This window comes from Oncorhynchus tshawytscha, linkage group LG04 (assembly GCF_018296145.1).
Source record: "Oncorhynchus tshawytscha isolate Ot180627B linkage group LG04, Otsh_v2.0, whole genome shotgun sequence".
NCBI lineage: Eukaryota > Metazoa > Chordata > Actinopteri > Salmoniformes > Salmonidae > Oncorhynchus > Oncorhynchus tshawytscha.
The window spans coordinates 36,952,909-36,978,420 of record NC_056432.1 but is presented as its reverse complement, the minus strand read 5'-3'; the positions used below and the strand labels follow the sequence as shown (position 1 = coordinate 36,978,420).

The window sequence follows — 25,512 nt, the reverse complement described above, 5'->3', positions numbered from 1 at the left end:
AGATCAAACCAAACTGGATTGAAATCAACTTTGATCTTTAATGACTGGTACATTTTAACCTTGCAACTTTTCACTTTACATTCTAATACGAAATAATACATTAAAAAACAACTAATATCACACATCAGCATTTTGATAACAGCTACTGATCATAAAAATAATTACAGCTGTAGAGGTATTTTGTACACATATTTCAAAGAAAAATTTGGGGAAGAGTGGAATGTTTAGTACCTTTTAGTTTGGCATCAGTTTGCAACATCAAGCAACACGTTTCTTCCACAATGCTTAGATCATATCCTTGCTTGGTATTAGTGGCATTTATAGCTGTCAGCTTAATGTTGGGCACTTTCTTTTTTTTTGTGCATTTATTTTCTTATTCGTCCCTGCTGTCTATGACTTGAATAGTTAGTTTAATTGGAACAAGACTTCTGCAAAAAAAAAAAAAGAGCACGTTATTATACCTGCATAATTCTACATGTACTGCACCTGTGCTCGTATGTACATACCTGTCACCTTCGTCTGACTATTAAAAACGAATAAACATGACCAGGCCAAGGGGTGCCTATGAGGATACTTCAATGCAACATTGGTTTATATACACACGTGTCAAGTGTGTTACTTCTTATAATAAATAGGGAGTGCATAATTCAGGTGGTGTTGTTGATTCTATTTCATTTAGAATGATTGTGGATTGTTTCAAGATCATTTGAGAGTTGTACAGAAACAATATTGCCTCCCCCCAAATAATTAGAATTACTTCTAGACGTGATGAGTGACTGAGCTATACATACAGGAGACTTGAGTGCGTGTTAGTGTGTTTGCCTCCGTGTATATGGCTAGAAGTGGAGGGTGCGTGTCAGAATCATTTTACATGTCCCCTCAAGTTTCAGCTTTCTCTTTCTGCTCTTTCTTCTTGCTTTTCTTTAGGAACGAGGGGGCCTTGAACTTCTTTTTCTTCTTCGAGGGGGACTTGGAGGGGGATCCCTCAGGGGTGTTGCTGGGCGGTTTAGCGGGTGGGGCAGCAGGGGTGGTGGAGGGGGGTGTAGAAGTGTCATTGGTAGACAAAGCCTTCATCCCTTTCTCCAGCTCCTCCGTGGTCTGCTTCTCCTCCTCTCCTTTCCCGTTCTGCACTGCTGTGGAGTCTTTCTTTGTCTCATCTTGATCATTTATTATTGGAGTAAAACAAAGCAAAGGAAAAAAAACTATCAGAGTAAATAGATTGTTTTTGTGTTCGCTGCATGGAACAGTAGGGGAGAGTGGAGTAAGTCCATAGTATGCGGGAAGTACACAGAAAATATACAACCCCCACCATCGATATAGCCGTCTGTAGAGCATGCAAAAAAACATCTTTCCTACATATATTTCAGGATGTTGTGTATCCCTGGAAATAAGCAGAATTCATGTAAAAACACAGCTTGCCCCCCAAAAAAGTGATACGGGTATGGGGTAAGTTGAGCTGCAGGACAGGGTACGTTAAGCCACCTTCTGCCCTGATTTAAATATTACCGCTACCTTTTTAAAACTCTGTCTTTATTTCCCCCAAATCAACACAATCCCTGTTTGTCTTTAAATCATTTTAAGCATATTTTAACACAGGCTTAACACCTAATAAACACTTTGTGCTGTTTAAAAACACTTTTAAATAGGCCAGGCCCTGTTGTTACCTCATATCCCAGCGATAATGTCTTGCATTACGCCTGGGAAGAAAACACTTACATTTGCTCAACTTGCTATTAACTTACCCCATGCCCACTGGCTCAACTAAACCCAAGGGAAACATTTTGAATATATGCACTTTGCTCGGACATGTTTAAGACCTCATATTGAAGCTTATAGAGACCCCAACTGATGTATAACAATCTTAAAAGGATCTACTTTGGTTTAGATGCAAGCATCATGGAACGTCTGACACAATAAATTCATTAGACTTGCTTACCACTTTTTCCATGTGGTTTCTTCCTTCACAGACTCCATGAAATGATGACCTCTTTCTAAATATTTGGTCAAATTATTTTTGGGGTATGGTTTCCAAGAAAAAAGGGTGGCTCAACTTACCCTTTTGGCTCAACTTACCCCTCTCTACCCTTCACTGCAGACATGTCATGTCATTGCAGTTGTGCCCAACAAAACATGCTCGGTTAATGAGAGTGCAACCATGTCTTACAGTTTGTTTCTCAGTACTTACTTACTATTGAGACAAGATCTCAGTACCAGAGGGGTGCCCTATGAGTCAGTATAGAGGAGCATAGACAAAGACGAACACAGAGACAGAAGGAGAGAGGTACATACAGTAGTTGTGAAGACAGATGGGCGTCACAAGACGGCGCTGAAATGTGACACATTTACAACAACAACAAACATCCCCCCCCCCACACACACACACACATCACTCAGCCACTGAGCTTATTGTACAGTATTCTCCTACTTGAGATCCATGCACGTAACTCCATACATTGATATCAATGCATGTTTAATGCGAACATCAATGCATGTTACATATCTCAAGTTAGGATTTAAATATTTAGGGAAATATTCAATGATGGTGAGCGCAACAGGGGTTGTGGAGACAATAGTACAGGGTCCCACATATGGTCATGTAGGAATTTGAGCGGTCCTTCTCCCCTGTATGCAAGGCAAGCAGAGACAGCTGTGTGTGTTCAGCACTGCAGGCCGAATCTCACCTGAGGGTGGGGGATTGCAGGGGGTAGGGTTGTTGGTGGGGGGGGTAGCTGGGAGAGACTCCTTCTCGTTCTCCACCTCCTCCCCTACTGACGCACAGAACGACAGACAGACACAGGAGAACAGCGCATAGAGCTAATTCTAGTAAGCCGCGTGCAAGAGTTGTGAGGCAGAGTGAGAAGTGAATTAGGAATTGGTGAAAGAAAGGCACATTAACTGTACAGTCTGAGGTTTCATTGCTGTGAGTATAGCGAGCCTTGCCTGGCTACCCAAACTCGTTGCTCCTGGTCCAATTCTACACCACGCCCACGGACGTTAGTCTCTTCTCCGCAATGAGCCTGGATCTGAGTACCTCCCCAAAGATTTATAGAAGGCAAACACATTCTAACCGTTCTGATTCTTGTCAGAAAACAATGGGTTGGGCCAGAGCCAGAGCCATAACACACATGGGTAAATATTCTGATTGGTTAGAGATGAACCAATCGCTGATGATTTTGTACAACACCCCTCATTTTGACGTCACCACAAACGACTTCAACGACAGCAGTCTCAGACTGAAGTATGTAGCGAACATAGCGGAACAATAAGTTTGAGTCATAAGGCAATAGCGAGCCAGTAGTAAGACACATTTAGAGTGAGGGATAGTGTAAGGCAACATTTCGAGAGCTTGGGACTATAAGGTTCTATCTGCAAAAAAACTATTCTGAGATAATTGGCTTTAAAGTTCCCGAACCCTCATTGGTTTGAATGGTGTCAGCAATTTTTTTAAATATTTTATTATTTTGAACTTAACAACATTAATTGGGATATTTAGAGAACTATACACACTGTAGGTAGCGAACATTGAACAGAACAAAGCTATGTAGCTTTTCAGATAGAAACCAATAGTCCAAGCTCTGGATTCAGTGTGAGGGATAGCTTTTGGGAGCAGTGCACTTACCATCCGTTTGACCTCCTGCTTTCCTCTGCACCTCCTTGCGGTACTCCTCCAGCTCCTTGTCTGTCAGCTGGTTAAACGGGTTGGGGGTCTCTGCCTCAAGTGTCGCAAGTTCTGCCGGGTCTGGAGACTAGGATGAAAAGGAGAAGGAAAGGATATTACAATTGTTTTGGTTTTGATAATCACTGTCGACCCAAGAGGCTTCCCATCTCAGTTCAATTTCACACTCAAATGATTCGTTCCCAGGAAAGTTGAACATTGCAATATCTTCCAAGTCTTCTTTGCGTTTGCTCTAAGAAGAGCGCCTTGGTTTAATCGTCTTCATGGTTCATGATTCCCTCTCTCTCTCAGACTATCTTATTTATTTGTTTACCTTTACTTTGATGCTTTTGTTGACTGAGAGCACACTCTTTTTTACAGCAACATGCAGCTTTTTCTGGACCTGGGGAAGATTAGCAGGGTGGAGGATGAGGGTTTAAATGAATGAATGAATGAATGAATGGACTTTACAATGAGAAACAGGGGAGAACGGATGATTAGTGGGGATGGTTAGGTGGCCAAAGTAGCTTCTGCAGCTGGGTTAGGAATCGTATTTAACCAAGACAACAGGGTAAACAACCCATCTCTTGCGACAAGACCATAGGGCCTCAGTTTAACACCTAAGACAGAAATACCGTACATCAAATGAAAATGTAAAAAGCAAGAATTCATACATACTCCAGCACTAGTAGGCACATCACTGTAGACCTAGTACTTGAGCCTTACCAGTGGACTACCGTCCGTTATGACACCGGCTAGTACTTGGGACTGGGGTCCTGCTGTCTTCATGTCCTGACGGTTCTGCTGCCGGATCTGGAGATACACAACAAGAACCCGAAAGGCTGAAAACCCAACACCAAACCATCTGATCCCTGTAATACATCCATACTGTGACGTCATCGCTCACTGGGAGCAGTTAAGGCAGACGTACCTTATTTCGTGTTTCCAGCACCTCTTGAGGGTTGGTAAAAAGAGGAACAAACTGATTTGAGTTCTCAATCTTGATGGCTCCTTGTTGCATCTCCTCTGTCTTCAGCCACTGAAGAAAGAGAGATGAGTGTTGAGGGTCAGGAGTTCGGCTGCATGACCCATCCCATAAACATTGCTTCAAATGCTTTTGCCCCATCAACACGTTTGTGCTTTCAATGACACTTTCTGGGGACAAAGTTGATCTAATATATGACAGTGTGTGAGCGAGAGAGAGAGAAAGGCATTGGGCTGGGCAATGTGCCTTTCTCGAATGACATCCTCCTAATATTCTATGGAATCCAGTGAAGAATATTTGCACCATGGTCATTTCACTCTGAATGCATGTTTAACTGGAATCAAGACGCAGCAATAACCATTATTTTAAACCAGGGTGTTATACAGTGTTGTTGTCATTCTGAGTGCAGTGTTATTATTATCACGTGTTCTCAGACAGAGAAACACCCCTGCAGTGACTTTCTTTTCCACCACCAGAGGGCAGATAGAACTGCAGTAATCAACACCAGTACTGGGCTTTCCCCTGCAATGCAGAGGACAGGGGAAAGAGAGGTTGGGAGGTACAGGAGAGAGAGAGAGACAGGGAGAGTGAGAGCTAGTCTCCTCCCCCTGCCTGATGTAAGAAGGTCTCTGCCTGGCTGGTATTGTTCTGTCTGAAAGGACTCCATTGCTGGAGTACTCTATAACAATCTCTCTCCCTGAGGTACTATAGCAAACACCCTGTTTTAAACACCTTTTCACGCACACACATAAAGGTTGCATCTGCATCCATTAATTAGCCACACACACACATAGCCTTGAATGGCTGTTCAATTCAATTGCATTAGTGGAAATTCTAATATAATAGATATTTAAAATAAAAGCAACAATGTTGAGGGAACATTGCCCTCAGATACTTACTGTGGTGTGCTGGTGTCCGAGGCTTGCCCTCAGATACTTACTGTGGTGTGCTGGTGTCCGAGGCTGGCCCTCAGATACTTACTGTGGTGCACTGGTGTCCGGGGCTGGCCCTCAGATACTTACTATGGTGCACTGGTGTCCGAGGCTGGCCCTCAGATACTTACTGTGGTGCGCTGGTGTCCGGGGCTGGCCCTCAGATACTTACTATGGTGCACTGGTGTCCGAGGCTGGCCCTCAGATACTTACTGTGGTGCGCTGGTGTCCGGGGCTGGCTTGGTCTTGGTTCACCCTCAGGTAGGAGTTGGGGGTGTTGAGCCAGCGGGTCTTCTCCAGTTGCTGCCGCTGGGCGTAGGGGTGCTGGCGGGGTAACGGGTGCACTCCCTCCTCCTCAAACTGGAAGGAGTGGACTGTGGCAGGGACCTCCACCTCCCTCCGTGTCCGAGAGCGCTCCAGCAGCACGGGAAAGCGGTAGGCGTAGCCAGTACGGTAACCCTGGAGGGTGGGGAGAGGGAGGTTTATAGGAAGGTTTTTGTCTTATTGATGTATTGTAAATGTCCAATGTCCAGGGGTAAAAGTGATCCATGTGATCCACATCCTGGAGGGTTAAATAGGGAAGACCTGTGTCTGGAGCCCTCTTAGTCTCTGCACATTCTATGTACTGTTTATCCAGTATTGTGTGTGGTGGATGTTAATGGATTCGTGCAGGGGGGGACACGTGACCTGTTTGATAAGATCCAGTGCAGTGCATGTCATAAACAGCATTTTACCTGCCCTAATGACTGTCCCCATTCCACAAAATTGACAATGCTTGTATCATTGTAAAGCAGTACTCTACATTGAATCGTTCCACTAAATTGAAAATACTTCTAGCATTGTAAATGTGCTTTCTGTCTTTTGATCTCACCAGGTTATCCAGAGTCCTCATGAGAGCCTCAAACTCGTGCTCCCCGAGTCGACTCTTGGTCAGGGGGCCGAAGGTGGATCCGGCCCAGCCCACGGTGCCTGCAGCGTTGGGTTTGTGGGTGGAGCGGTCCAGCATGATCAGGTTCTGCTCTCCTCCAGCACTGCACAATGCTGACACCTGTCAGCACAACACAGGATTGCAGCAGTGTGTTATGCTTTGTGTTTTGCAAGCATACAGTTACAGTACTGCACATACAACAGTCACAGTACAAGGGTACTAAGGCAAGGACAAGCATTCAGGAGTGAAACTGTCAAAGCTGTGCATGTGTGTGCTGTTACTCTCTCTCGTACACACACATACACAGACATTGAGCTATGAGTCTGGCAGTTCTCTCAATCTCCTTCACCCTCTCCCTCTGTCTTTCTCTCTCACACACACACAGTCACTGAGCTATGAGTTTGGGAGTCTTCCTTCTCTCTCCCAGTGTGGTTGTCAGAGTTGTGCCTCAAGCCTTTGGCAGGAGGGAGCAGCAGAAGCGATGTCAGTATGTGTGTCTCTGTACCTGGATCTGACAGGCAGCCTGTATGTGGTAGATGGTGTAGAAAGCCTCCTCCACTGACTCCCCCAGGGCCACGATGCCATGGTTTCGAAGCAACAGCACCTGGGAATAAAGATAGACTTCAGCAAGAGAAAAAACGTAGTAAAACCCTCTTTTGCCTCAGAGTACACTCTTATTTTTGTTCATTATCTCTCATTTCCTCCTCTTTCTTCGGCCCTGTCATTGCAATTGTTATTGTTTAACAAATATATTGAGTAAAAGTAACTAATGTTTTCACTATTTATGGTGCCATTGTTTTCTCAAGCAGCAAATTAGCAGTAGCAGGACAATCACAAGCCTGTTCCGTTAACCCTTGCACTGCCATAATGTTTTCACCTTGCAGGTGGGCCCGAGACTCTTCTGAAGCTCCACCCGGTCCTCCTCGTTCTCCATCAGCCCATTGTAGTCATAGGACGCCACCTCACCCACCAGCAGAGCCTCGTGGGACAGTGGCAGCAGGCCACACTTCATGGCGGACACCTGCACACACAGATAACTATAAGTCACATTCTGGAATGAAGGATTTGACATGTTTTTTTCAACACTGGTCATCATTAAAGGTGAATAATGTCTATATCTTATACTAAAAAGTATAATCTCTAGTTCTACCTAGTCCTAAAACTCTATTATTTTAGAAAAAACATGTGAGACTTTGTGAATATATGTTAATGATAGTTCTGAGTGTGCCCTGTCCCCTAGGCAGGGCCCCAGTGTATGTGTGACTCACGGCGGCAGTGGCAGGGGTGTGGAGGTGCACCAGACAGCGTACGTCTGGCCGGGTAGAATAGATGGCTGAGTGGAGGCTGAAGGAATCCAGGTCTACCCCCAGGGTGGTGCTGCCCCTCTCCACCACCTCCCCAAGGATATTCACCTTCGCCTGGGAGGACAACAACGCAGAGCAACACTAGCATTAGAGCTCAGTGTCACATTCATTTATATTTGTGTAATGCTTATTGCAATGCGTATTGGTTATTATAATGTTCAACTGTTATTAAGCCCTTGTTGAAGGAGTTCTGTGATAACAGGGGCAAGTTAAACTAAGCATGAGTGAGATGACTGAATAGTTAGTGCTTACGTGTATCGGCCAGTATAAAAGTACCGTTTACGTTAGCAGCTAAACTCAAATGTGGATCAGGCTATTTACATAATAACCCACAGCAAGTAGAGAGGTCCGCTTTATGACTGTGGAGCAGAATTAGTAGTGAACTCACCAGGCTAGAGGCAGTGACCTCACCATAGGCCAGGCCATTGGGCAGAACCAGGAAGTGCTCCTGTTCCTTACTGACACGCAGCTGACAGGAGACAACACACACACACACAGCTCTGTCAGATACCAAACTTTACGAACAGGGATAGAGAAAAAGAAGGGATGGATAGAATGCAAACAGAGCGAGAATAAGGACAAAGGTAAAAAATTAAAAAAATTAAAAAACAAAGATAGAGTGAGAGAAAGTAAAGGTAAAAACTGAGATGTTGTCCTTTTAAAATGAGTTACACAACGGCATAATCAAGTATCTGCTCCAAACTTTCAAAACCTGCATACAATTTTACTCTCATTGATAGGGCTGTGGCGGTCAGCCGGTGATTGTCAAGCAAATAACTGGCCGGTCTCACGGTAATTGACAGTTCATTAACATAAACACATTTAGCATCTCCTGGCTTCCACGCATAGGTCTGGTGATGCAGAGCTTTAAAACAACTACATTTTAGAAAGTCTAATAAATCAATTTTATATAGCCTACACCACATACAGCCTTCACAATAAATCCATTATTTATTTTAGACAGATCTAAAGAAGCATGATATGAAGAAAATGTAGTCTATTTGAGAAGAACAGAATAGCATAGTTTGAGTTGTCCTTATGTTAGGTCCTGATCTGGCTATACCATATGGCTGTGGGCTACACTAGTTCATTTAGCAGACAAGATTTGCTTAGAATTCCATACCATTATTTTATAGTATGAAGAATACAATTGAACAAAGCTGAATAAAACAGAAAGGATATTTTCTCCAAACGATTTGAGGGAGTGTGCATTCTGTGTTGAGCGGTTAACAAAGAAATACGTACTCCTATCTGCTTAATTTAGAGTTATAAATGTAATGTTAGTTGTTCTACAAACATTGGGCTATATTTTTGATTTTTAATACATTGTAAGGCTGCATGATACGACTCTAATGATGATATGAAAAAAGTTACTTGAAAAGGCATGAGCTCTGCTTTGTGTTGTGTGCAGGCTGTACACACTGCATCAGTCTCTCATTCACAATTTGACAAGCACTTGATAATGCCTAGAATTCCACGGCGGCATCCCCTTTGTGTGGCCGTAATACCCCCTAAAAAAAATAGTGGCCATTGTGCCCTTCTCCCTGAGTACTGCATGCTCCATCACATGATCGGGTCTTTCGGACAGGCTACAAGTGAAGACAGACACATCAGGGATGCAACTGCACACTTCATTATCCAATTCCGAGGTGCATATTGAAGATATTGGAAGAACTGTCCACATTTACTTTTTGTCAGCCAACAAGATGAGTAGGCCTAACGAACCACAAAAGCACTAGCCTGTCAGTCTACCATCCCCCATAGTACAAAAGTCGACCTAATCTATTCTGTGCAAGAAATAAATATTCCAAACATAGTCTGGGACAGTTGTGGGACGCGATTGATTTTTATGCAATGTGGCAGATCAGAACATTTATCTTAAAATATTGATAAACTATTAGGCTATTTCTTCACATTATAAGGGCAGCAATGAGCTCATGGTAGTAGGCTATAAGCGAAAATGTTCCATTAGCAGGAAAACACCATTATCAAAAGTAATCGCAAATGCAACTATGCACATAATGCTTTTATTATAAAAGGTGCATTTTTATGGTGAAAATTATCTTCCCCAAACATGAAACTCACGCGCTGCTTATGTATACCAGTTAGGCTCTACATCCCTTGTAAAGTGGATTAATGTCCTTAATTTGAAGAAGTTATTTGGCCACTTTAGTTGTGATACAAACCTTATTAAAACATATAAGCCTATGGAATAGGCTACATGAGGTGTGTGACTACGATTAGAAAAAGTTGCAAAAAAAGGGCATTGTTTCTTATGCTGGGCATCATTCACAACTGATAATATATACTAAGTGATAGGCTAATATTGTCACCCATCAGACTATTCTTGATTTAATCTTGTCTTTACATATACTAAATAATATATGTGTGAAATTTGTTTTGATTTAGAATGGACCATTATGATGGACCATTATGATGCACCTGTATCGAAACAGAGGCAGCGGGAATAAATACATGTCATCTATGCACTTAAATAGCGAATGGAGGACGCTTTTCCCCGTGGTTTATTTTCATGCCAGCCTGGTAGGCTATACTCCTGTTGTAAAGATAAGCAATGTGCTTAATATTAGGAAAGTTGAGAAATACATATAGTAGGCCTAGCCTATAGAAAGCTGATGGGATCCTCCTATTTTTATTAGCGGCCATCACTCTGTTTTCTCCCGCAATTACATAGGCTATAGAAATGCTCCGCAACATGAGCTCTCATGAAGTGTTTGATTAGATCTTCGATTACATTTGCGTTGATGTCAGAGTGATTTGAGGGACAATAGAGTGCTGAGTACCAGGCAGTTAGCAAGTTTGGTAGGCTAATAATGACCGTCAGTAGCATCAGAGCTTTGAGAAGCCTAATTACCGGCACTAAATGGTCATGTGGAATTTGACTGCCTTCATGACTGGTGACCGCCGGTGTGGCGTTAATACGGTCACCGCAACAGCCATACTCATGGACATTGTAATGGTAATGATGTTACTAAAACCATCTCTTAGAACAGTAGTGCTTTTTGCATTGTCAAAATAGGGCTCTAAAAGAACGAAGCAAAAGAATGATAGAGAGAAAGAAACACAGAAAGAGAGTGTCAGCCAGGCAAGTCTACTCACGGTGAGGCAGGTGTGGCTGAGCTGGGCCCAGCCGTAAAGGTCCAGAAGGCGGTGGACACTGGCCAGTTTACAACGCATCAGCCTCTCTCCCTTCACCATGCCGCTGGGCTCCAAGCCATGCAGGTCGTTGATGGGCGTCACCATCATCATGCCTACACAGAGAGAGAAGTCAATAGCAGATCACCGAACATTATCTTGTGTGTGGTTTTTTTTATCTGTTGGTGAGGCGATTCAGGGAGTTACTTGTCTGTATCTTGATGTTAGAAATCGATTGCAAAATTGCCCTATTTGGCTCAATGTCTGGGTGACGTCTATTTTAACAGGAGTATGTCTATGAGTATGTTTGTGTGTGAATGTGTCTATGTGCGTGCGCATGTATGCGCGCGTGTACCTGTACAGTACCTGTACTGGAGGGGGAGGCGGACAGGGCGGCAGGTGAGCCATGAGAGGCCATGTAATCAGCTAGCTGCCTCAGAGCCCAGAGGTTGGAGCTGCTGCCTCCCTTCTTCATCTGTTCCTGGATCAGAACATCCAGCTCCTCACGGAACGACTGCACACACACACACACACACACACACACACACACACACACACACACACACACACACACACACACACACACACACACACACACACACACACACACACACACACACACACACACACACACACACACACACACACACACACACACAGTCTTAGTCTGCTAGTCTGCATGCTGCTAAAATGCACACACAATTAGCCTGAGGGCTAAAACACTCACCCAAACACACTCACAAATACTGCATAGAGCAGCATAGTTCCTAGAGCACATCAAATGTTCACAATAAAAGGCTTTTAAACCGCATCATCTAATGCATTTCTCTCTCGCCATTCATTAGCACTGCCCGCTGCTACTGCCTATCTTCACAACTCCAGGCCTCCTTTTTGTGTCCCTCCCACACACACACGTGCACACAGGCACGGCACCTGCACACACACACACACACACACACACACACACACACACACACACACACACACACACACACACACACACACACACACACACACACACACACACACACACACACTATGGCAAAGGCTCCCGTATGCAGCTGTCAAGTGGTGATTCAGAGCAGATTAAATCTGAGCTGTGGAGATAATCATATCTTTGGAGATCTAATGAGGGGGAAGGGAGAGTGGAGGGCAGAGAGATTGGACACAGGGTGTACATGAAAGGGTGGAACGACGAGGGGGAGGTCAGGGTAGAGTGAGTAAGGGATGTCCATAATGCAAAACTGAAGTGGGACTTTTTAAAACCGCTCCTTGAAAGGTTATGTGCATATGCACAAACAGACACGTGTGTGCGCTCACACAGACCCAAACAGACTGGACGCACACACACACACACACACACACACACACACACACACACACACACACACACACACACACACACACACACACACACACACACACACACACAGTGTTCTACTCACCGGGCTCTGCAGGAGGCTGGAGACGCGTTTCTTGTGTTGGGGCCCAGAGGAGCCAGGTGTAGAGTGCTGTGGAGACACAAGAGCCTCAAGGACCCCATCACTAGGGACCCCATCACTGGAGCTCTGCTGCACAGGCGTGCCCTTAGGGGTGGGCGTGGTGCTCATCTTCTACTGCTTACAAAGGGGTGTCACAGGACGTGGGGTGGGGAGAGCTGGGAAGAGGAAAAGAAGATAAATTAATTTATGTTTCAAATAGATAGATATACATTTAGAAAATATAATTTTAAGTCATGCTAGTGACGCACACACTCTTAATTTATGCAACAATAAATACAGTGCATGAATGGACTGTATTTTTTGTTGTTTTTATTGTAATCTACTGTAGGTACCAAGCCTCAACTTTCAACATAGACACAGGAGTTTACCTCCCACCCCAAAACCAGGGATGAGATATTCCACAGAGTAAAGCCTGTGTGGGATGTTGGCTAGCGGAACCAATAGGAAGTGGAGAAATGCAGCATTAGCAGTAAGAGCTCAGACAGCAACATTACAATGCCCGCCAGCAGGAAGTCAACTCAATCATAGAGGGCCAGTAATGGGAGAACCAGTAAAGACTTACCGTAAAGGTTTTCAAAAAGAGCCAACCAACCCTCCCCCAGTGAACATACACATTTCTGCTAACAGCAGATAAGACCACAAACACGCCCTCTCTCCTGTGCTATCTGAAACCACTCTGATTAGCCACATGCACAGTGCCTTCAGAAAGCATTCAGACCACTTTTTCCACATTTTGTTACATTACAGCCTTTTTCTAAAATTGCTTAAATAAAATAATTTATGAGGTATTTAGAAATTTCTTACAAATAAAACACAGAAATACCTTATTTACATAAGTATTCAGACCATTTGCTATGAGACTCGAAACTGATTTCAGGTTCATCCTGTTTCCATTTATTATCCTTGAGATGTTTCTACAACTTGGACTACACCTGTGGTAAATTCAATTGATTGGACATGATTTGGAAAGGCACACACCTGTCTATATAAGGTCTCACAGTTGAGAGTGCACATCAGAACAAAAATCAAGCCATGTTGTCGAAGGAATTGTCCGTAGAGCTCCGAGATAGGATTGTGTAGAGGCACAGATGTGGGGAAGGGTACCAAAAAAAAATCTGCAGCATTGAAGATCCCCAAGAACACAGTGGCTTCCATTATTCTTAATGGAAAAAGTTTGGAACCACCAAGACTCTTCAAGGAGCTGGCTGCCCGACCAAATTGAGCAATCGGGGAGAAGGGCCTTGGTCAGGGAGTAGACCTAGAGCCGATGGTCACTGACATAGCTCTAGAGTTCCTCTGTGGAGATGGGAGAACCTTCCAGAAGGATAACCATCCCTGCTGCACTCCACCAATCAGGTCTTTATGGTAGAGTGGCCAGGCAGAAGCCACTCCTCAGTAAAAGGCACCTGACAGCCCACTTGGAGTTTGCCAAATGTCCCCTAAAGACTCTCAGACCATGAGAAACAAGATTCTCTGGTCTAATGAAACCAAGATTGAACTATTTGGCCTGAATGCCAAGCGTCATGTCTGGAGGAAACCTGGCACCATCCCTAAGGTGAAGCATGGTGGTGGCAGCACTATGATGTGGGGATGTTTTTCAGCAGCAGGGATTGCGAAACTAGTCAGGATCGAGGGAAAGATTAACAGAGCAAAGTACAGAGAGATCCTTGATGAAAATCTGCACCAGAGCGCTCAGGACCTCAGACTGGGGCAAAGGTTCATCTTCCAACAGAACAATGACCCTAAGCACACAGCCAAGACAACGCAGGAGTGGCTTCGGGACAAGTCTCTGAACGTCCTTGAGTGGCCCAGCCATAGCCCGGACTCAACCCAATCGAATATCTCTGGAGAGACGTGAAAATAGTTGTGCAGTGACGCACCCCATCCAACCTGACAGGGCTTGAGAAGAACTGCAGAGAAGAATACAGGTGTGCCAAGCTTGTAGCGTCATACCCAAGAAGACTCAATGCTGCACCAAAGGTGCTTCAACAAAGTACTGAGTAAAGGGTCTGAATACGTATGTAAATGTGATATTTCAGTAGTTTTTTCAAATAAATTATCAAAACTTTCTAAGAACCTGTTTTTGCTTTATTATTGTGAGGAATTATGATTGATGAGGAAAAAATATATTTCACGTGAAAATAACGTGAAAATAACATGCCTGGTATTGTAAACATCTCAAGAATAGGCAAGCATGGTGATGAACTCAGATGCTAAATGCATATTTAACCAAACATACAAATCTATGTACATTTCTCTGAATTATGAAAATATATATTTTGGTTGAACTATCCCTTTAAATAGTCAATGGTGAATTTCAGGATATGCACTTTGTGTTGGTAAATTTTCCCAAGCTCCCAAACTGTTTTGACCCATAATCTGTAAACATTCTACTACTATCTAAATCAGTGGCGGCTCCTCAGAGGAGGAACAGAATCCCCATCCTCCTCAGTGAATTTCATAAAAATAAAATAGTGAAACATTTAAAATGTTTCCCTTTTTAGCTAAAACTATACTAAATACATTCACGTCACCAGATAACTAATTAAAACACACTGTTTTACAATGAAGGTCTACAGTAGCCTCAACAATCCTCTTTTGGGAAGCACCATGGTGTAGCTGGAGGACAGCTAGCTTCCGTCTACGGAATCCATATCCGTCTTCCTCTGGGTACATTGACCTAGAAGACTCATGGTTCTCACCCCCTTCTATAGACTTACACAGTAACTATGACAACTTCTGGAGGACATCCTCCAACCTATCAGAGCTCCTGCAGCATGAACTGGCATGTTGTCCACCCAATCAAAGGATCCGAGAATTAATCTAGTATTGAAAGCTACAGCTAGCTAGCACTGCAGAGCATAAAATGTGGTGAGTAGTTGACTCAAAGAGAGAAAGACAATAGTTGAACAGTTTTAAACAAATTAATTTATTCAAAAGTGTAGAAGCAAGAGAGAGAGAGAGAGAGAGAGAGAGAGAGATTTCCTTGTATTTCTTCCACTTTACTTACTTAGGTAATTAATGCAGCTAGCCAGTTTAGCCTACTCACACCCAGCTCAAACAGCGAGGGATTCTATGTTAGCTAGCAAGCTATGGCTATCCAACACTTGAACTCTTCCAAGTCAAGGTAAGCTTTTGGTTTGACTAATTTATTGCCACCGGGGGCTCGCCAGTGTAACTGCTAAACTGCTTACTGACTGTACACTGTACTGCATGATTGTAGCGGGTTTACTAACGTGTTAGTTCTATTAGCTTTGTTGACTATGACGCTACTTTAGCTAATATGGTGACAAAAATGTAGGCTGTTTTTAACAGTTAGCGGTTATGATATGGTTTGGGATAGAAAGTCTTTTTTGCCTGGTCACAGACATCTGATGTGTTGTGCATTGAAATCCACAAGCAAAGGGAAAAGGTGAGAGGAAGAGAGCATGTAGATGCAAGAAGGAATACAATGTGGCTGCTATGAGAGTGAACTGTGTTTACGTGTGATCAAGGTTGTATTCTGTTGAAAAACGTTTCTGAAATGGAAGCAAACGGAGCGAAACGGGGATAAACATACCTGCCCGAGAAAGTCTTGTTTGCAACTTTAGGACTAATGATTACACCCTAGATCAGCTAGATGCAGGCAAGAGTGTGAAAGGCAGTATTGAATGTGTCACTGTCTGTCCTTGTGTCACTGTCTTTCACCTCAAATGTTTCTCTCGACGTGTGCACCTATGTTGTAAACTTTCATTCATAGGCTAGGTTGTAGCAACCTCATGATGGGTATATAGAAAATTGAAGCATCATGTAGTAGGCTAAACCTATCAATGTTACATTGAACTGGGTGAATGGAATATGAATGACAGCCATCCAATTTGCTGTAATAGAAATAAGGCCATGCTCATAAAAAAATAATCGCCCTCCCTCATCTTAAACTGCACCGACCGCCACTGATCTAAATGCACTCTTAATTCCTCCTCCCTAATGCATTAAATCTACTCCCAAATACCAAGTCACTCCCACCACCAGACCTAATAGTATGGATGAACTGCTGCCCACAACCTGTCATTTGAAGGAATTTCTTCTGTGGTGTTACAAACTTTAATTAACCTTGGTACACAGAAAGCATTGCGCATTATCACAGAAAAATCTTAATTATGTGTACTGTAACACCACATTCAGGTTGATTTTTCATCAGTTTTAATTCAGGTTACTTATTTATTTGCCTAAGCTTTCCATCCATTCCCTCTTTCACTTCAGCAGTGATAAATTCATGAACTTATTTGACGAAAAGATCATGATCATTAGAAAGCAAATTACAGACTCCTCTTTAAATCTGCATATTCCTCAAAAGCTCTGTTGTCTTGAGTCTGCACAACACTGCCAGGACCTAGGATCAAGGGAGACACTCAAATGTTTTTAATACTATATCTCTTGACACATTGATGAAAATAATCATGGCCTCTAAACCTTCAAGCTGCATACGGACCCTATTTCAACTAAACTACTGAAAGGGCTGCTTCCTTTGCTTGGCCCTCCGATGTTGAACATATTAAACGGCTCTCTATCCATCGGATGTGTACCAAACTCACAAAAAGTGGCAGTAATAAAGCCTCTCTTGAAAAAGCCAAACCTGGACCGAGAAAATATAAAAAACTATCGGCCTATATCAAATCTCCCATTCCTCTCAAAATGTTTTGAAAAAGCTGCCTTCCTAAAGACAAACAATGTTTACGAAATGCTTCAGTCTGGTTTTAGACCCCATCATAGTACTGAGACTGCACTTGTGAAGGTGGTAAATTACCTTTTAATGGCAACAGACCGAGGCTCTGCATCTGTCCTCGTGCTCCTAGACCTTAGTGCTGCTTTTGATACCATCGATCACCACATTCATTTGGAAAGATTGGAACACCAAATTGGTCTACACGGACAAGTTCTGGCCTGGTTTAGATCTTATCTGTCGGAAAGATATGAGTTTGTCTGTAGATGATTTGTTCTCTGACAAATCAACTGTAAATTTCAGTGTTCCTCAAGGCTCCGTTTTAGGACCACTATTGTTTTCACTATATATTTTACCTCTAGGTGATGTCATTCGGAAACATAATGTTAACTTTCACTGCTATGCGGATGACACACAGCTGTACATTTCGATGAAACATGGTGAAGCCCCAAAATTGCCCTCCCTAGAAGCCTGTGTTCCAGACATAAGGAAGTGGATGGCGACAAATGTTCTGCTTTTAAACTTGGATAAAACAGAGATGCAAGTTCTAGGTCCCAAGAAACAAAGAGATCTTCTGTTGACGCTGACAATTAATCTTGTTGGTTTTACAGTCGTCTCAAATAAAACTGTGAAGGACCTCTGCGTTACTCTGGACGCTGATCTCTCTTTTGACGAACATATCAATACTGTTTCAAGGATAGCTTTTTTCCATCTACATAACATTGCAAAAATCAGAAACTTTCTGCCCAAAAATGATGCAGAAAAATGTATCCATGCTTTTGTCACTTCTAGGTTAGACTACTGCAATGCTCTACTTTCCGGCTACCTTGGATAAAGCACGAAATAAACTTCAGTTAGTGCTAAACACGGCTGCTAGAATCTTGACTAGAACCCAAAAATGTGATCATATTACTCCAGTGATAGCCTCTCTACACTGGCTTCCTGTTAAGGCAAGGGCTGATTTCCAGGTTTTACTGCTAACCTACAAAGCATTACACGGGCTTGCTCCAACCTATCTTTCCAATTTGGTCCTGCCGTACATACCTACACATACGCTATGGTCACAAGATGCAGGCCTCCTTACTGTCCCAGGAATTTCTAAGCAAACAGCTGGAGGCAGGGCTTTCTCCTATAGAGCTCCATTTTTTATGGAATGGTCTGCCTATCCATGTGAGAGACACAGACTCAGTCTCAACCTTTAAGTCTTTATTGAAGACTCATCTCTTCAGTGGGTCCTATGATTGAGTGTAGTATGGCCCAGAAGTGTGAAGGTGAACAGAAAGGCACTGGAGCAACGAACCGCCATTGCTGCCTCTGCCTGGCCGGTTCCCCTCTCTCCACTGGGATTCTCTGCCTCAAACCCTATTACAGGGGCTGAGTCACTGGCTTACTGGTGATCTTCCATGCCGTCCCTAGGAGGGGTATGTCACTTGAGTGGGTTGAGTCACCAACATGATCTTCCTGTCCGGGTTGGCATCCCCCTTGTGTTTGTGCCTTGGGGGAGATCTTCGTGGGCTATACTCGGCCTTGTCTCAGGATGGTAAGTTGGTGGTTGAAGATATCCCTCTAGTGGTGTGGGGGCTGTGCTTTGGCAAAGTGGGTGGGGTTATATCCTGCCTGTTTGGCCTTGTCCGTGGGTATTGTCGGACGGGGCCACAGTGTCTCCCGACCCCTCCTGTCTCAGCCGACAGTATTCATGCTGCAATAGTTTATGTGTCGGGGGGCTAGGGTCAGTCTGTTATATCTGGAGTATTTATCCTGTCTTATCCGGTGTCCTGTGTGAATTTTACTATGCTCTCTCTATTTCTCTCTCTTTTCTCTCTCTCTCTCTCTCTCTCTCACTTTCATTATCCCTCTCCCTCTCTCTCTCTCTCTCCCTCTCTCACTTCCATTTTCACACTTTCATTCTCTCACTTTCATTCTCTCTCTCTCTCTCTCTCTCTCTCTCACTTTCATTCTCTCTCTCTATATATATATTTTCAGTATGCTCTCTCTTTTCTCTCTCTGTCTCTCTCTCTCTCACTTTCATTCTCTCTCTCTCTTTCTCACTTTCATTCTCTCTCTCTCTCATTTACATTCTCACATTTTCAATTCTCACATTTTCATTCTCACTTTCATTCTCTCACTTTCATTCATTCTCTCTCTCTCTCTCTCTCTCTCTCTCTCAGAGGACCTGAGCACAAGGACCATGCCTCAGGACCACATGGCCTGATGACTCCTTGCTGTCCCCAGTCCACGTGGTTGTGCTGCTGCTCCAGTTTCAACTGTTCTGCCTGCGACTATGGAACCCTACCTGTCCCAGACCTACTGTTTTCAAGAACTACCTGTTGCACCCTCTACAACCACTGTGATTATTATTATTGGACCCTGCTGGTCATCTATGAACATTTGAACATCTTGGCCATGTTCTGTTATAATCTCCACCTGGCACAGCCAGAAGAGGACTGGCTACCCCTCGCAGCCTGGTTCCTCTCTAGGTTTCTTCCTAGGTTCCGGCCTTTCTAGGGAGTTTTTTCTAGCCACCGTGCTTCTACACCTGCATTGCTTGCTGTTTGGGGTTTTTGGCTGGGTTTCTGGACAGCACTTTGTGACATCAGCTGATGTAAGTAGGGCTTTATAAATACATTTGATTGATTGATATAAACATACTAATTTCTGTTGCCTCTGCCCTGGCAGGTTCCAGTTCATGCTGTGCTGTGCTGTGGTGTGGTTGTGAGTGTGACTGCATCCCAAATGGCACCCTATTCCCTATATAGTATTCCACACTTGACCAGAGCCAACCGGGTCCTCAGGACAAATATACTGCTCCTCCACCACTACTTCCTCCTCCTGCAGCTCCCCAGCCTCGTCACCTGAGCTCCAGGAAAATCCGGAGGAAAGAGAAGGAGAGGGGAGCTCTGACAGGGGAGCTCTGACTGCTAGTTATATGATGAGCCTCTGCCAGTCCAAATTAGGCGCTGGGCATGTGGAAACCACATTTAATGTGCATGTGTGCAAATATTTATTGATCTGTGTAAATGCACCGGCCTCTTTCACTGGATTGATATGGCAGCCAGGCCTTTCTCCTGACTCCTGCATCTCCTGAGCTGGAGAACCAGTTAGAGGAAAGAGGGGGTGAATAGGAGTGTAGTCCCAGATTGATTTCTCTGGCCAGGCTTTCATTAGGTTAATGAGAGAAAGTGCAGTTAGTGGATACAAACTAATTATGGAACTACTTTGGAAAAAGTCAGCATTGATTCTGTCTTGTTTATCCATGCTAACCCACTTTCATCTCAGCCAGTTGTCACTACCTAGCTAACTTAAACAAATATATCTGGGTGAAGATACAGTGTCTTTGTCATTGGCATTTTAGATATAAACCCCCTTTTCATGTCAAGTTCTAAAAATAACAGAAAACTCAGTGTTGATATCTTCCTGGATATTCAAGCATAATTACATGCATAATAATGAGATCATCTTTCATAAATGAACAGGCCAAATTGCGTTGGATTGCTTTAATCAAAGTTCCTCTTGAGCATTATTGGTAGGGATGTTAACGTTTTAAATTAACCCTTGTATAATATTAGTCGTCTCTTCTGTGCTCCGGTCCTCATTATTTAGTCAGATTATTTAACTTTTTACTGCAGTGGGCTAAATCAGGGTCATACAGAATGTTTCTTAGTAGTATTAAACAAATATACTTTGAAAGAAAAGTACAGACCTCACACACATGGTTATGGGCTTTAAAAAAAGATAAGAGTTTAAATGTATATGATTTTGAGTTTGCATCCCAATATTACACTTTCTATATCACTGAAGACTGAAATATAACGAAACCATTTGTAATAGAAACACCTGATTGTCAGTGGGTTTTTGAAATAATGTTTATTAATTATGAAATGATGAACGATTGTTTGTATGCTGTTCTTTGTATGCCATTTTAATATTTGATAATTAACCAATGATATTAGGCCACTCTTGGCCATGATTACAGACACCTGTGTCTTTTGACACTACATAAACGAGTCATCTCGCAGTGTTTGTGATTATACCCTGATGAAGACAGCTTGGCTGTCGAAAAGTTGGTAATTAAATTTTGCATCTGAGCTCCTAGAGTGTGCGGCTCTCTTTTATTTTTATTTACATGTTCTGCTATATCAGCTGGGTAGATTTCTAAACTGGACAGGATGCTGGAAAATCATTGCAGAAAATCTGTCAAACCATCAGCATCTAAACACGCGAAACATGCCCTGAGATTAGAGCAAGGCTTCTGAAAGAATGTAATTATGGTTTTCATTTATAGTTATCGACAATTATGCTCAAACTTGTGAACTATACACAATCAATGATGAGTGGGCATTCTTCTGAACCAATGGCTGTCATGCACTCCCTAGGTTGGAACAACACATTGAGGAGGATGAAGGATGTTAACTGGAAAGAAATATCAAAATGCACACTCAACAATAGAAAATCTATGAAAAATAGACAAACAGGCAGCTTTAAAGTTCAGCAGAAAAACTGGGAACTTGAGAATGCATTTTCATGACATGTTTTCAACAGGACATGGAGCCTAGATAAAACGTAGTCTAAAAAGATACAAAGACAGCTGGAGTTGAACCAAGGACAGGACCAGGAAGGGTCTGTCTACCTTAAGCACTTTCCTGGATTCGGTAAATGGGGACAGTGCATCTCTCCAGACAGCAATGTCTCCACTGTCTCCTCTCTCCTGCATCTTATCTCCCTTCCTCTTCAGCCATTAGGTCTCCATACATTATTGATTTTCTGACTTACTTCTGACTTACTTCATACCGATAATGTCTTCGTATCTGGAACATAAAAGATATTCCACATAAGCTTGTGTGTAGTTTATCTGTACACTTAGGCTACAATTGAACCGATTCCATTGCGAATAGCTGCATGAAACTATGTAGGCTAATTCCATGGAGTTAAGAACATGCAATGAGCTCACTCCACAGCTAGCTCGAAATGTCGCCAATGGAGCTGTCGAATTAGACATGTTTCTGACGTTCAATCGGTTCGTAGTTTGTCAAGGAAGGCGGTCACGTGTGTTTGTGAGCAGAGGACCACTAGTCCACTAGGGGCAGTGGAGCTATATTGTTAGAAGCACACGGACTTCGGTTTCACCTTCCAATGAATGATGATGCAGTGAAATAGACTCCATTTAGTAATGTAACCTGTGGCGTCCCACTAAGGATAGATACACCGGCATATTATACATTGAGACTATCAGAGTTCCTAGAAACTAATCCTCAACAGTCTCCATGATGTGGCTGGTTCACCAGAGACCAGATTTCTCTCAGAGTATAAAGGGCTTGTGCCATGAACAAATGCTGGGTGCTTGTCTTATCTACATACACACACCCATTACTCCACAGATAAAAGTCTACCCCTCCACTGTGAGAGAGAAATATCAAATCAAATCAAATGTATTTATTTAGCCCTCCTTACATCCGCTGGTACCTCAAAGTGGGCGGCAGGGTAGCCTAGTGGTTAGAGCATTGGACTAGTAATCGGAAGGTTGCAAGTTCAAACCCCCGAGCTGATAAGGTCTGAATGACAAATCTGTCGTTCTGCCCCTAAACAGGCAGTTAACCCACTGTTCCTATTGAAAATAAGAATTTGTAGGTCTTGTCAGCGTGGGGATTTGATCCAGGAAGCTTTTGGTTACTGGCCCAACACTCTAACCACTAGGTCTGTTCAAAACAAATTATCATCTGACGAGAGCAATGCTTTGGGGAGGTGAAAGTGGATTTAAGTGACTCCTTAAAAAATAGGCCTAGCCTCCCCATTTTGTTCAGTTCCTCCATAGCAGCATCCCCTGCACGGCTGCCTAGCAACCAGACGAGCAGCGCTGCAACATCAGCTCCCACTGTGCGACTGATGTTTCAGCCCTGCCTGGCAGGAGGATCTAAACTGATGGCCACCCGCAATATGCCGAGCTATGTTGTGGTGTTACCAAGAGGTGAGCGGAGACGCCACTTTTTGTCCTCAAGAATCCATTATAGCCTGGCTACACAGGCCCCAATTTGCATAATAAAAAGCGAAATGACCAATCCCCTAAAATTACAAATAAAGGGCGCACCCATGCAAGACGGTCCCTCCTCGTGACATAATCCAATTCCCTTTATGCGGTTTGACGTTGGAAAATAAGAGCATCTGCCATGCATGGGCTATGTCAACTCGAATATAACAGAACCACCGTGTAATACGTTTAAAGCCAAAAGAAACGAATTTCTAACATCGAAAAGAATAGATAGGCTATACTATTCTGACGAAGAATGTCCATAAATCATAGGCATCCATGTCTGCTGCGGCAGAACAGATTGCTGGTGATGATTAGCAGACCAATAAAAATGTAGGCCATAGTAGGCAGCACAGCTGGGAGAAAAAGGTGGATCAGCTAGGCTTTTGAAATTATATTATAGGGAATTATAAATGTTATTAATTTCAGGTTGGAGATGGTTTTATTTTCTACATCACTCCCATCAGTGTTATGGCAGGCATGCATCACACATTATAGTATAGGCTTACATGTAATTGCGGAGCAATGTCACCAAATGAAAGGTGTGTATCGGCAAATGGATTATCACGAATATGTTGATACGTTAAATTACTCAAAACGAATTTACATCAAAGGAAAAAACATTCAGGTATCTTAAGTTATGTTGAGCGCTTACCTCAGTGCATTTTCCGCGCCTTGTCCTTTGTGGGTGCGCGTCACACCCTCTGTCGTAGGAATTAAAACCCAAGTAACACTATCTGCAGGAATTCAAATGCAACGCTAATGTTTACAAGTGCTTGGTGATTCCGCTATGTCTGCCTCTACCGTGGCCGTTGGTATATATCCCCGTTGTTTTTCATCGTTGAGCGCGCCTGGACCTGCCCATCGCTAAGCCTGCCCACACTCCAACACCCTGACCTCCGTAAATATCTTCTGCACGATCCGACACCGCCTGCACTCCACAAAATTCTACAGCAATTTATTTGATTTGATATAACTTTTTGTGAGAAAACTTCACCTTGGAATTCAATGAAAATATGGTGCACACCACAATGGTGTTAGTTTTATTTTTGTCCTATGGCAGCATGGAATTGTAATATTGTAAAAACATTGAAGCTGTGAACACGAATGACATCAAACTGGCGCCACCTTGTGCTCGAGGTTGAAAATAAGGACTCAAAGGAAAAACAAACAAAGACCATTAGGGCCTACCCTTCATAGGCATGGCATTTAGAGGCAGAAGCTATAGGCCTGGCATTTAGAGGCAGAAGCTATAGGCCTGGCATTTAGAGGCAGAAGCTATAGGCCTGGCATTTAGAGGCAGAAGCTATAGGCCTGGCATTTAGAGGCAGAAGCTATAGGCCTGGCATTTAGAGGCAGAAGCTATAGGCCTGGCATTTAGAGGCAGAAGCTATAGGCCTGGCATTTAGAGGCAGAAGCTATAGGCCTGGCATTTAGAGGCAGAAGCTATAGGCCTGGCATTTAGAGGCAGAAGCTATAGGCCTGGCATTTAGAGGCAGAAGCTATAGGCATGGCATTTAGAGGCAGAAGCTATAGGCCTGGCATTTAGAGGCAGAAGCTATAGGCCTGGCATTTAGAGGCAGAAGCTATAGGCCTGGCATTTAGAGGCAGAAGCTATAGGCCTGGCAAGCTATAGGCCTGGCATTTAGAGGCAGAAGCTATAGGCCTGGCATTTAGAGGCAGAAGCTATAGGCCTGGCATTTAGAGGCAGAAGCTATAGGCCTGGCATTTAGAGGCAGAAGCTATAGGCCTGGCATTTAGAGGCAGAAGCTATATGTATGTAGGGGTGGCGGTCAATAATCAAATATGACTATATTAGTCAGTCAAATTACATTTAGAAGTGCATGTGTATTGTTTACTTTGTTAGGTGATAATTTAATTAATTAGTATTATTATTTCATGCAATCCTACACATTTTTCAATGGGGTGTAGAGAAAATGTTGCTGTTTTACAGGTCATTTCGTGCAATACTACACATTTTGCCATAGGGTGGAAAGAATGTTTTCAGTTTTTAATATGATATCGAAGTCAGACTGACTAACAAAATCAATGGCCGGGCGGTTATTCGACCATGATTACCACAAGTTTAGATAGCTGGCTGCTAGACTAATATACCAATCTACATGTTTTTTTTGCTGACATGGCCAATTGAGTGACTATCACTGACTGACATAAGAGAAAAACTGCTAAAGCATAAACACATTTTGAAAATTGCACCATGGCTATTCTACTATTCTAACTCTCAACTCTATGTTGAGACGCCACT

The 25,512-nt window shown here is 43.2% G+C and overlaps 1 protein-coding gene across 11 annotated transcripts; it reads right to left on the bottom strand.

Annotated features, from left to right (window-relative positions):
* Positions 1 to 18: 18 nt before the first annotated feature.
* Positions 19 to 24,294, bottom strand: add2 (adducin 2 (beta)). Of its 11 annotated transcripts, none has more exons than XM_042320692.1 (17): positions 23,902 to 24,294; positions 21,852 to 22,029; positions 12,466 to 12,677; positions 11,387 to 11,534; positions 10,985 to 11,136; positions 8,253 to 8,333; positions 7,769 to 7,918; positions 7,378 to 7,521; positions 7,006 to 7,104; positions 6,444 to 6,620; positions 5,786 to 6,031; positions 4,587 to 4,694; positions 4,382 to 4,468; positions 3,990 to 4,058; positions 3,620 to 3,746; positions 2,682 to 2,768; positions 739 to 1,157 (listed from the first exon to the last, which is right to left on the bottom strand). In XM_042320692.1, the coding sequence occupies exons 3-17, from the start codon at positions 12,628 to 12,630 to the stop codon at positions 880 to 882; spliced, it is 2,118 nt and encodes a 705-aa protein (XP_042176626.1). In that variant the 5' UTR covers positions 12,631 to 12,677; positions 21,852 to 22,029; positions 23,902 to 24,294; the 3' UTR covers positions 739 to 879. The 11 variants fall into 11 exon arrangements, with proteins under 11 accessions (XP_042176629.1, XP_042176626.1, XP_042176625.1 ...); XM_042320698.1 differs by lacking the exon at positions 21,852 to 22,029 and adding an exon at positions 2,186 to 2,223 and having other exon boundaries at positions 1,019 to 1,157; XM_042320699.1 differs by lacking the exon at positions 21,852 to 22,029 and adding an exon at positions 2,190 to 2,223 and having other exon boundaries at positions 1,128 to 1,157.
* Between the last annotated feature and the right edge of the window lie 1,218 nt (positions 24,295 to 25,512).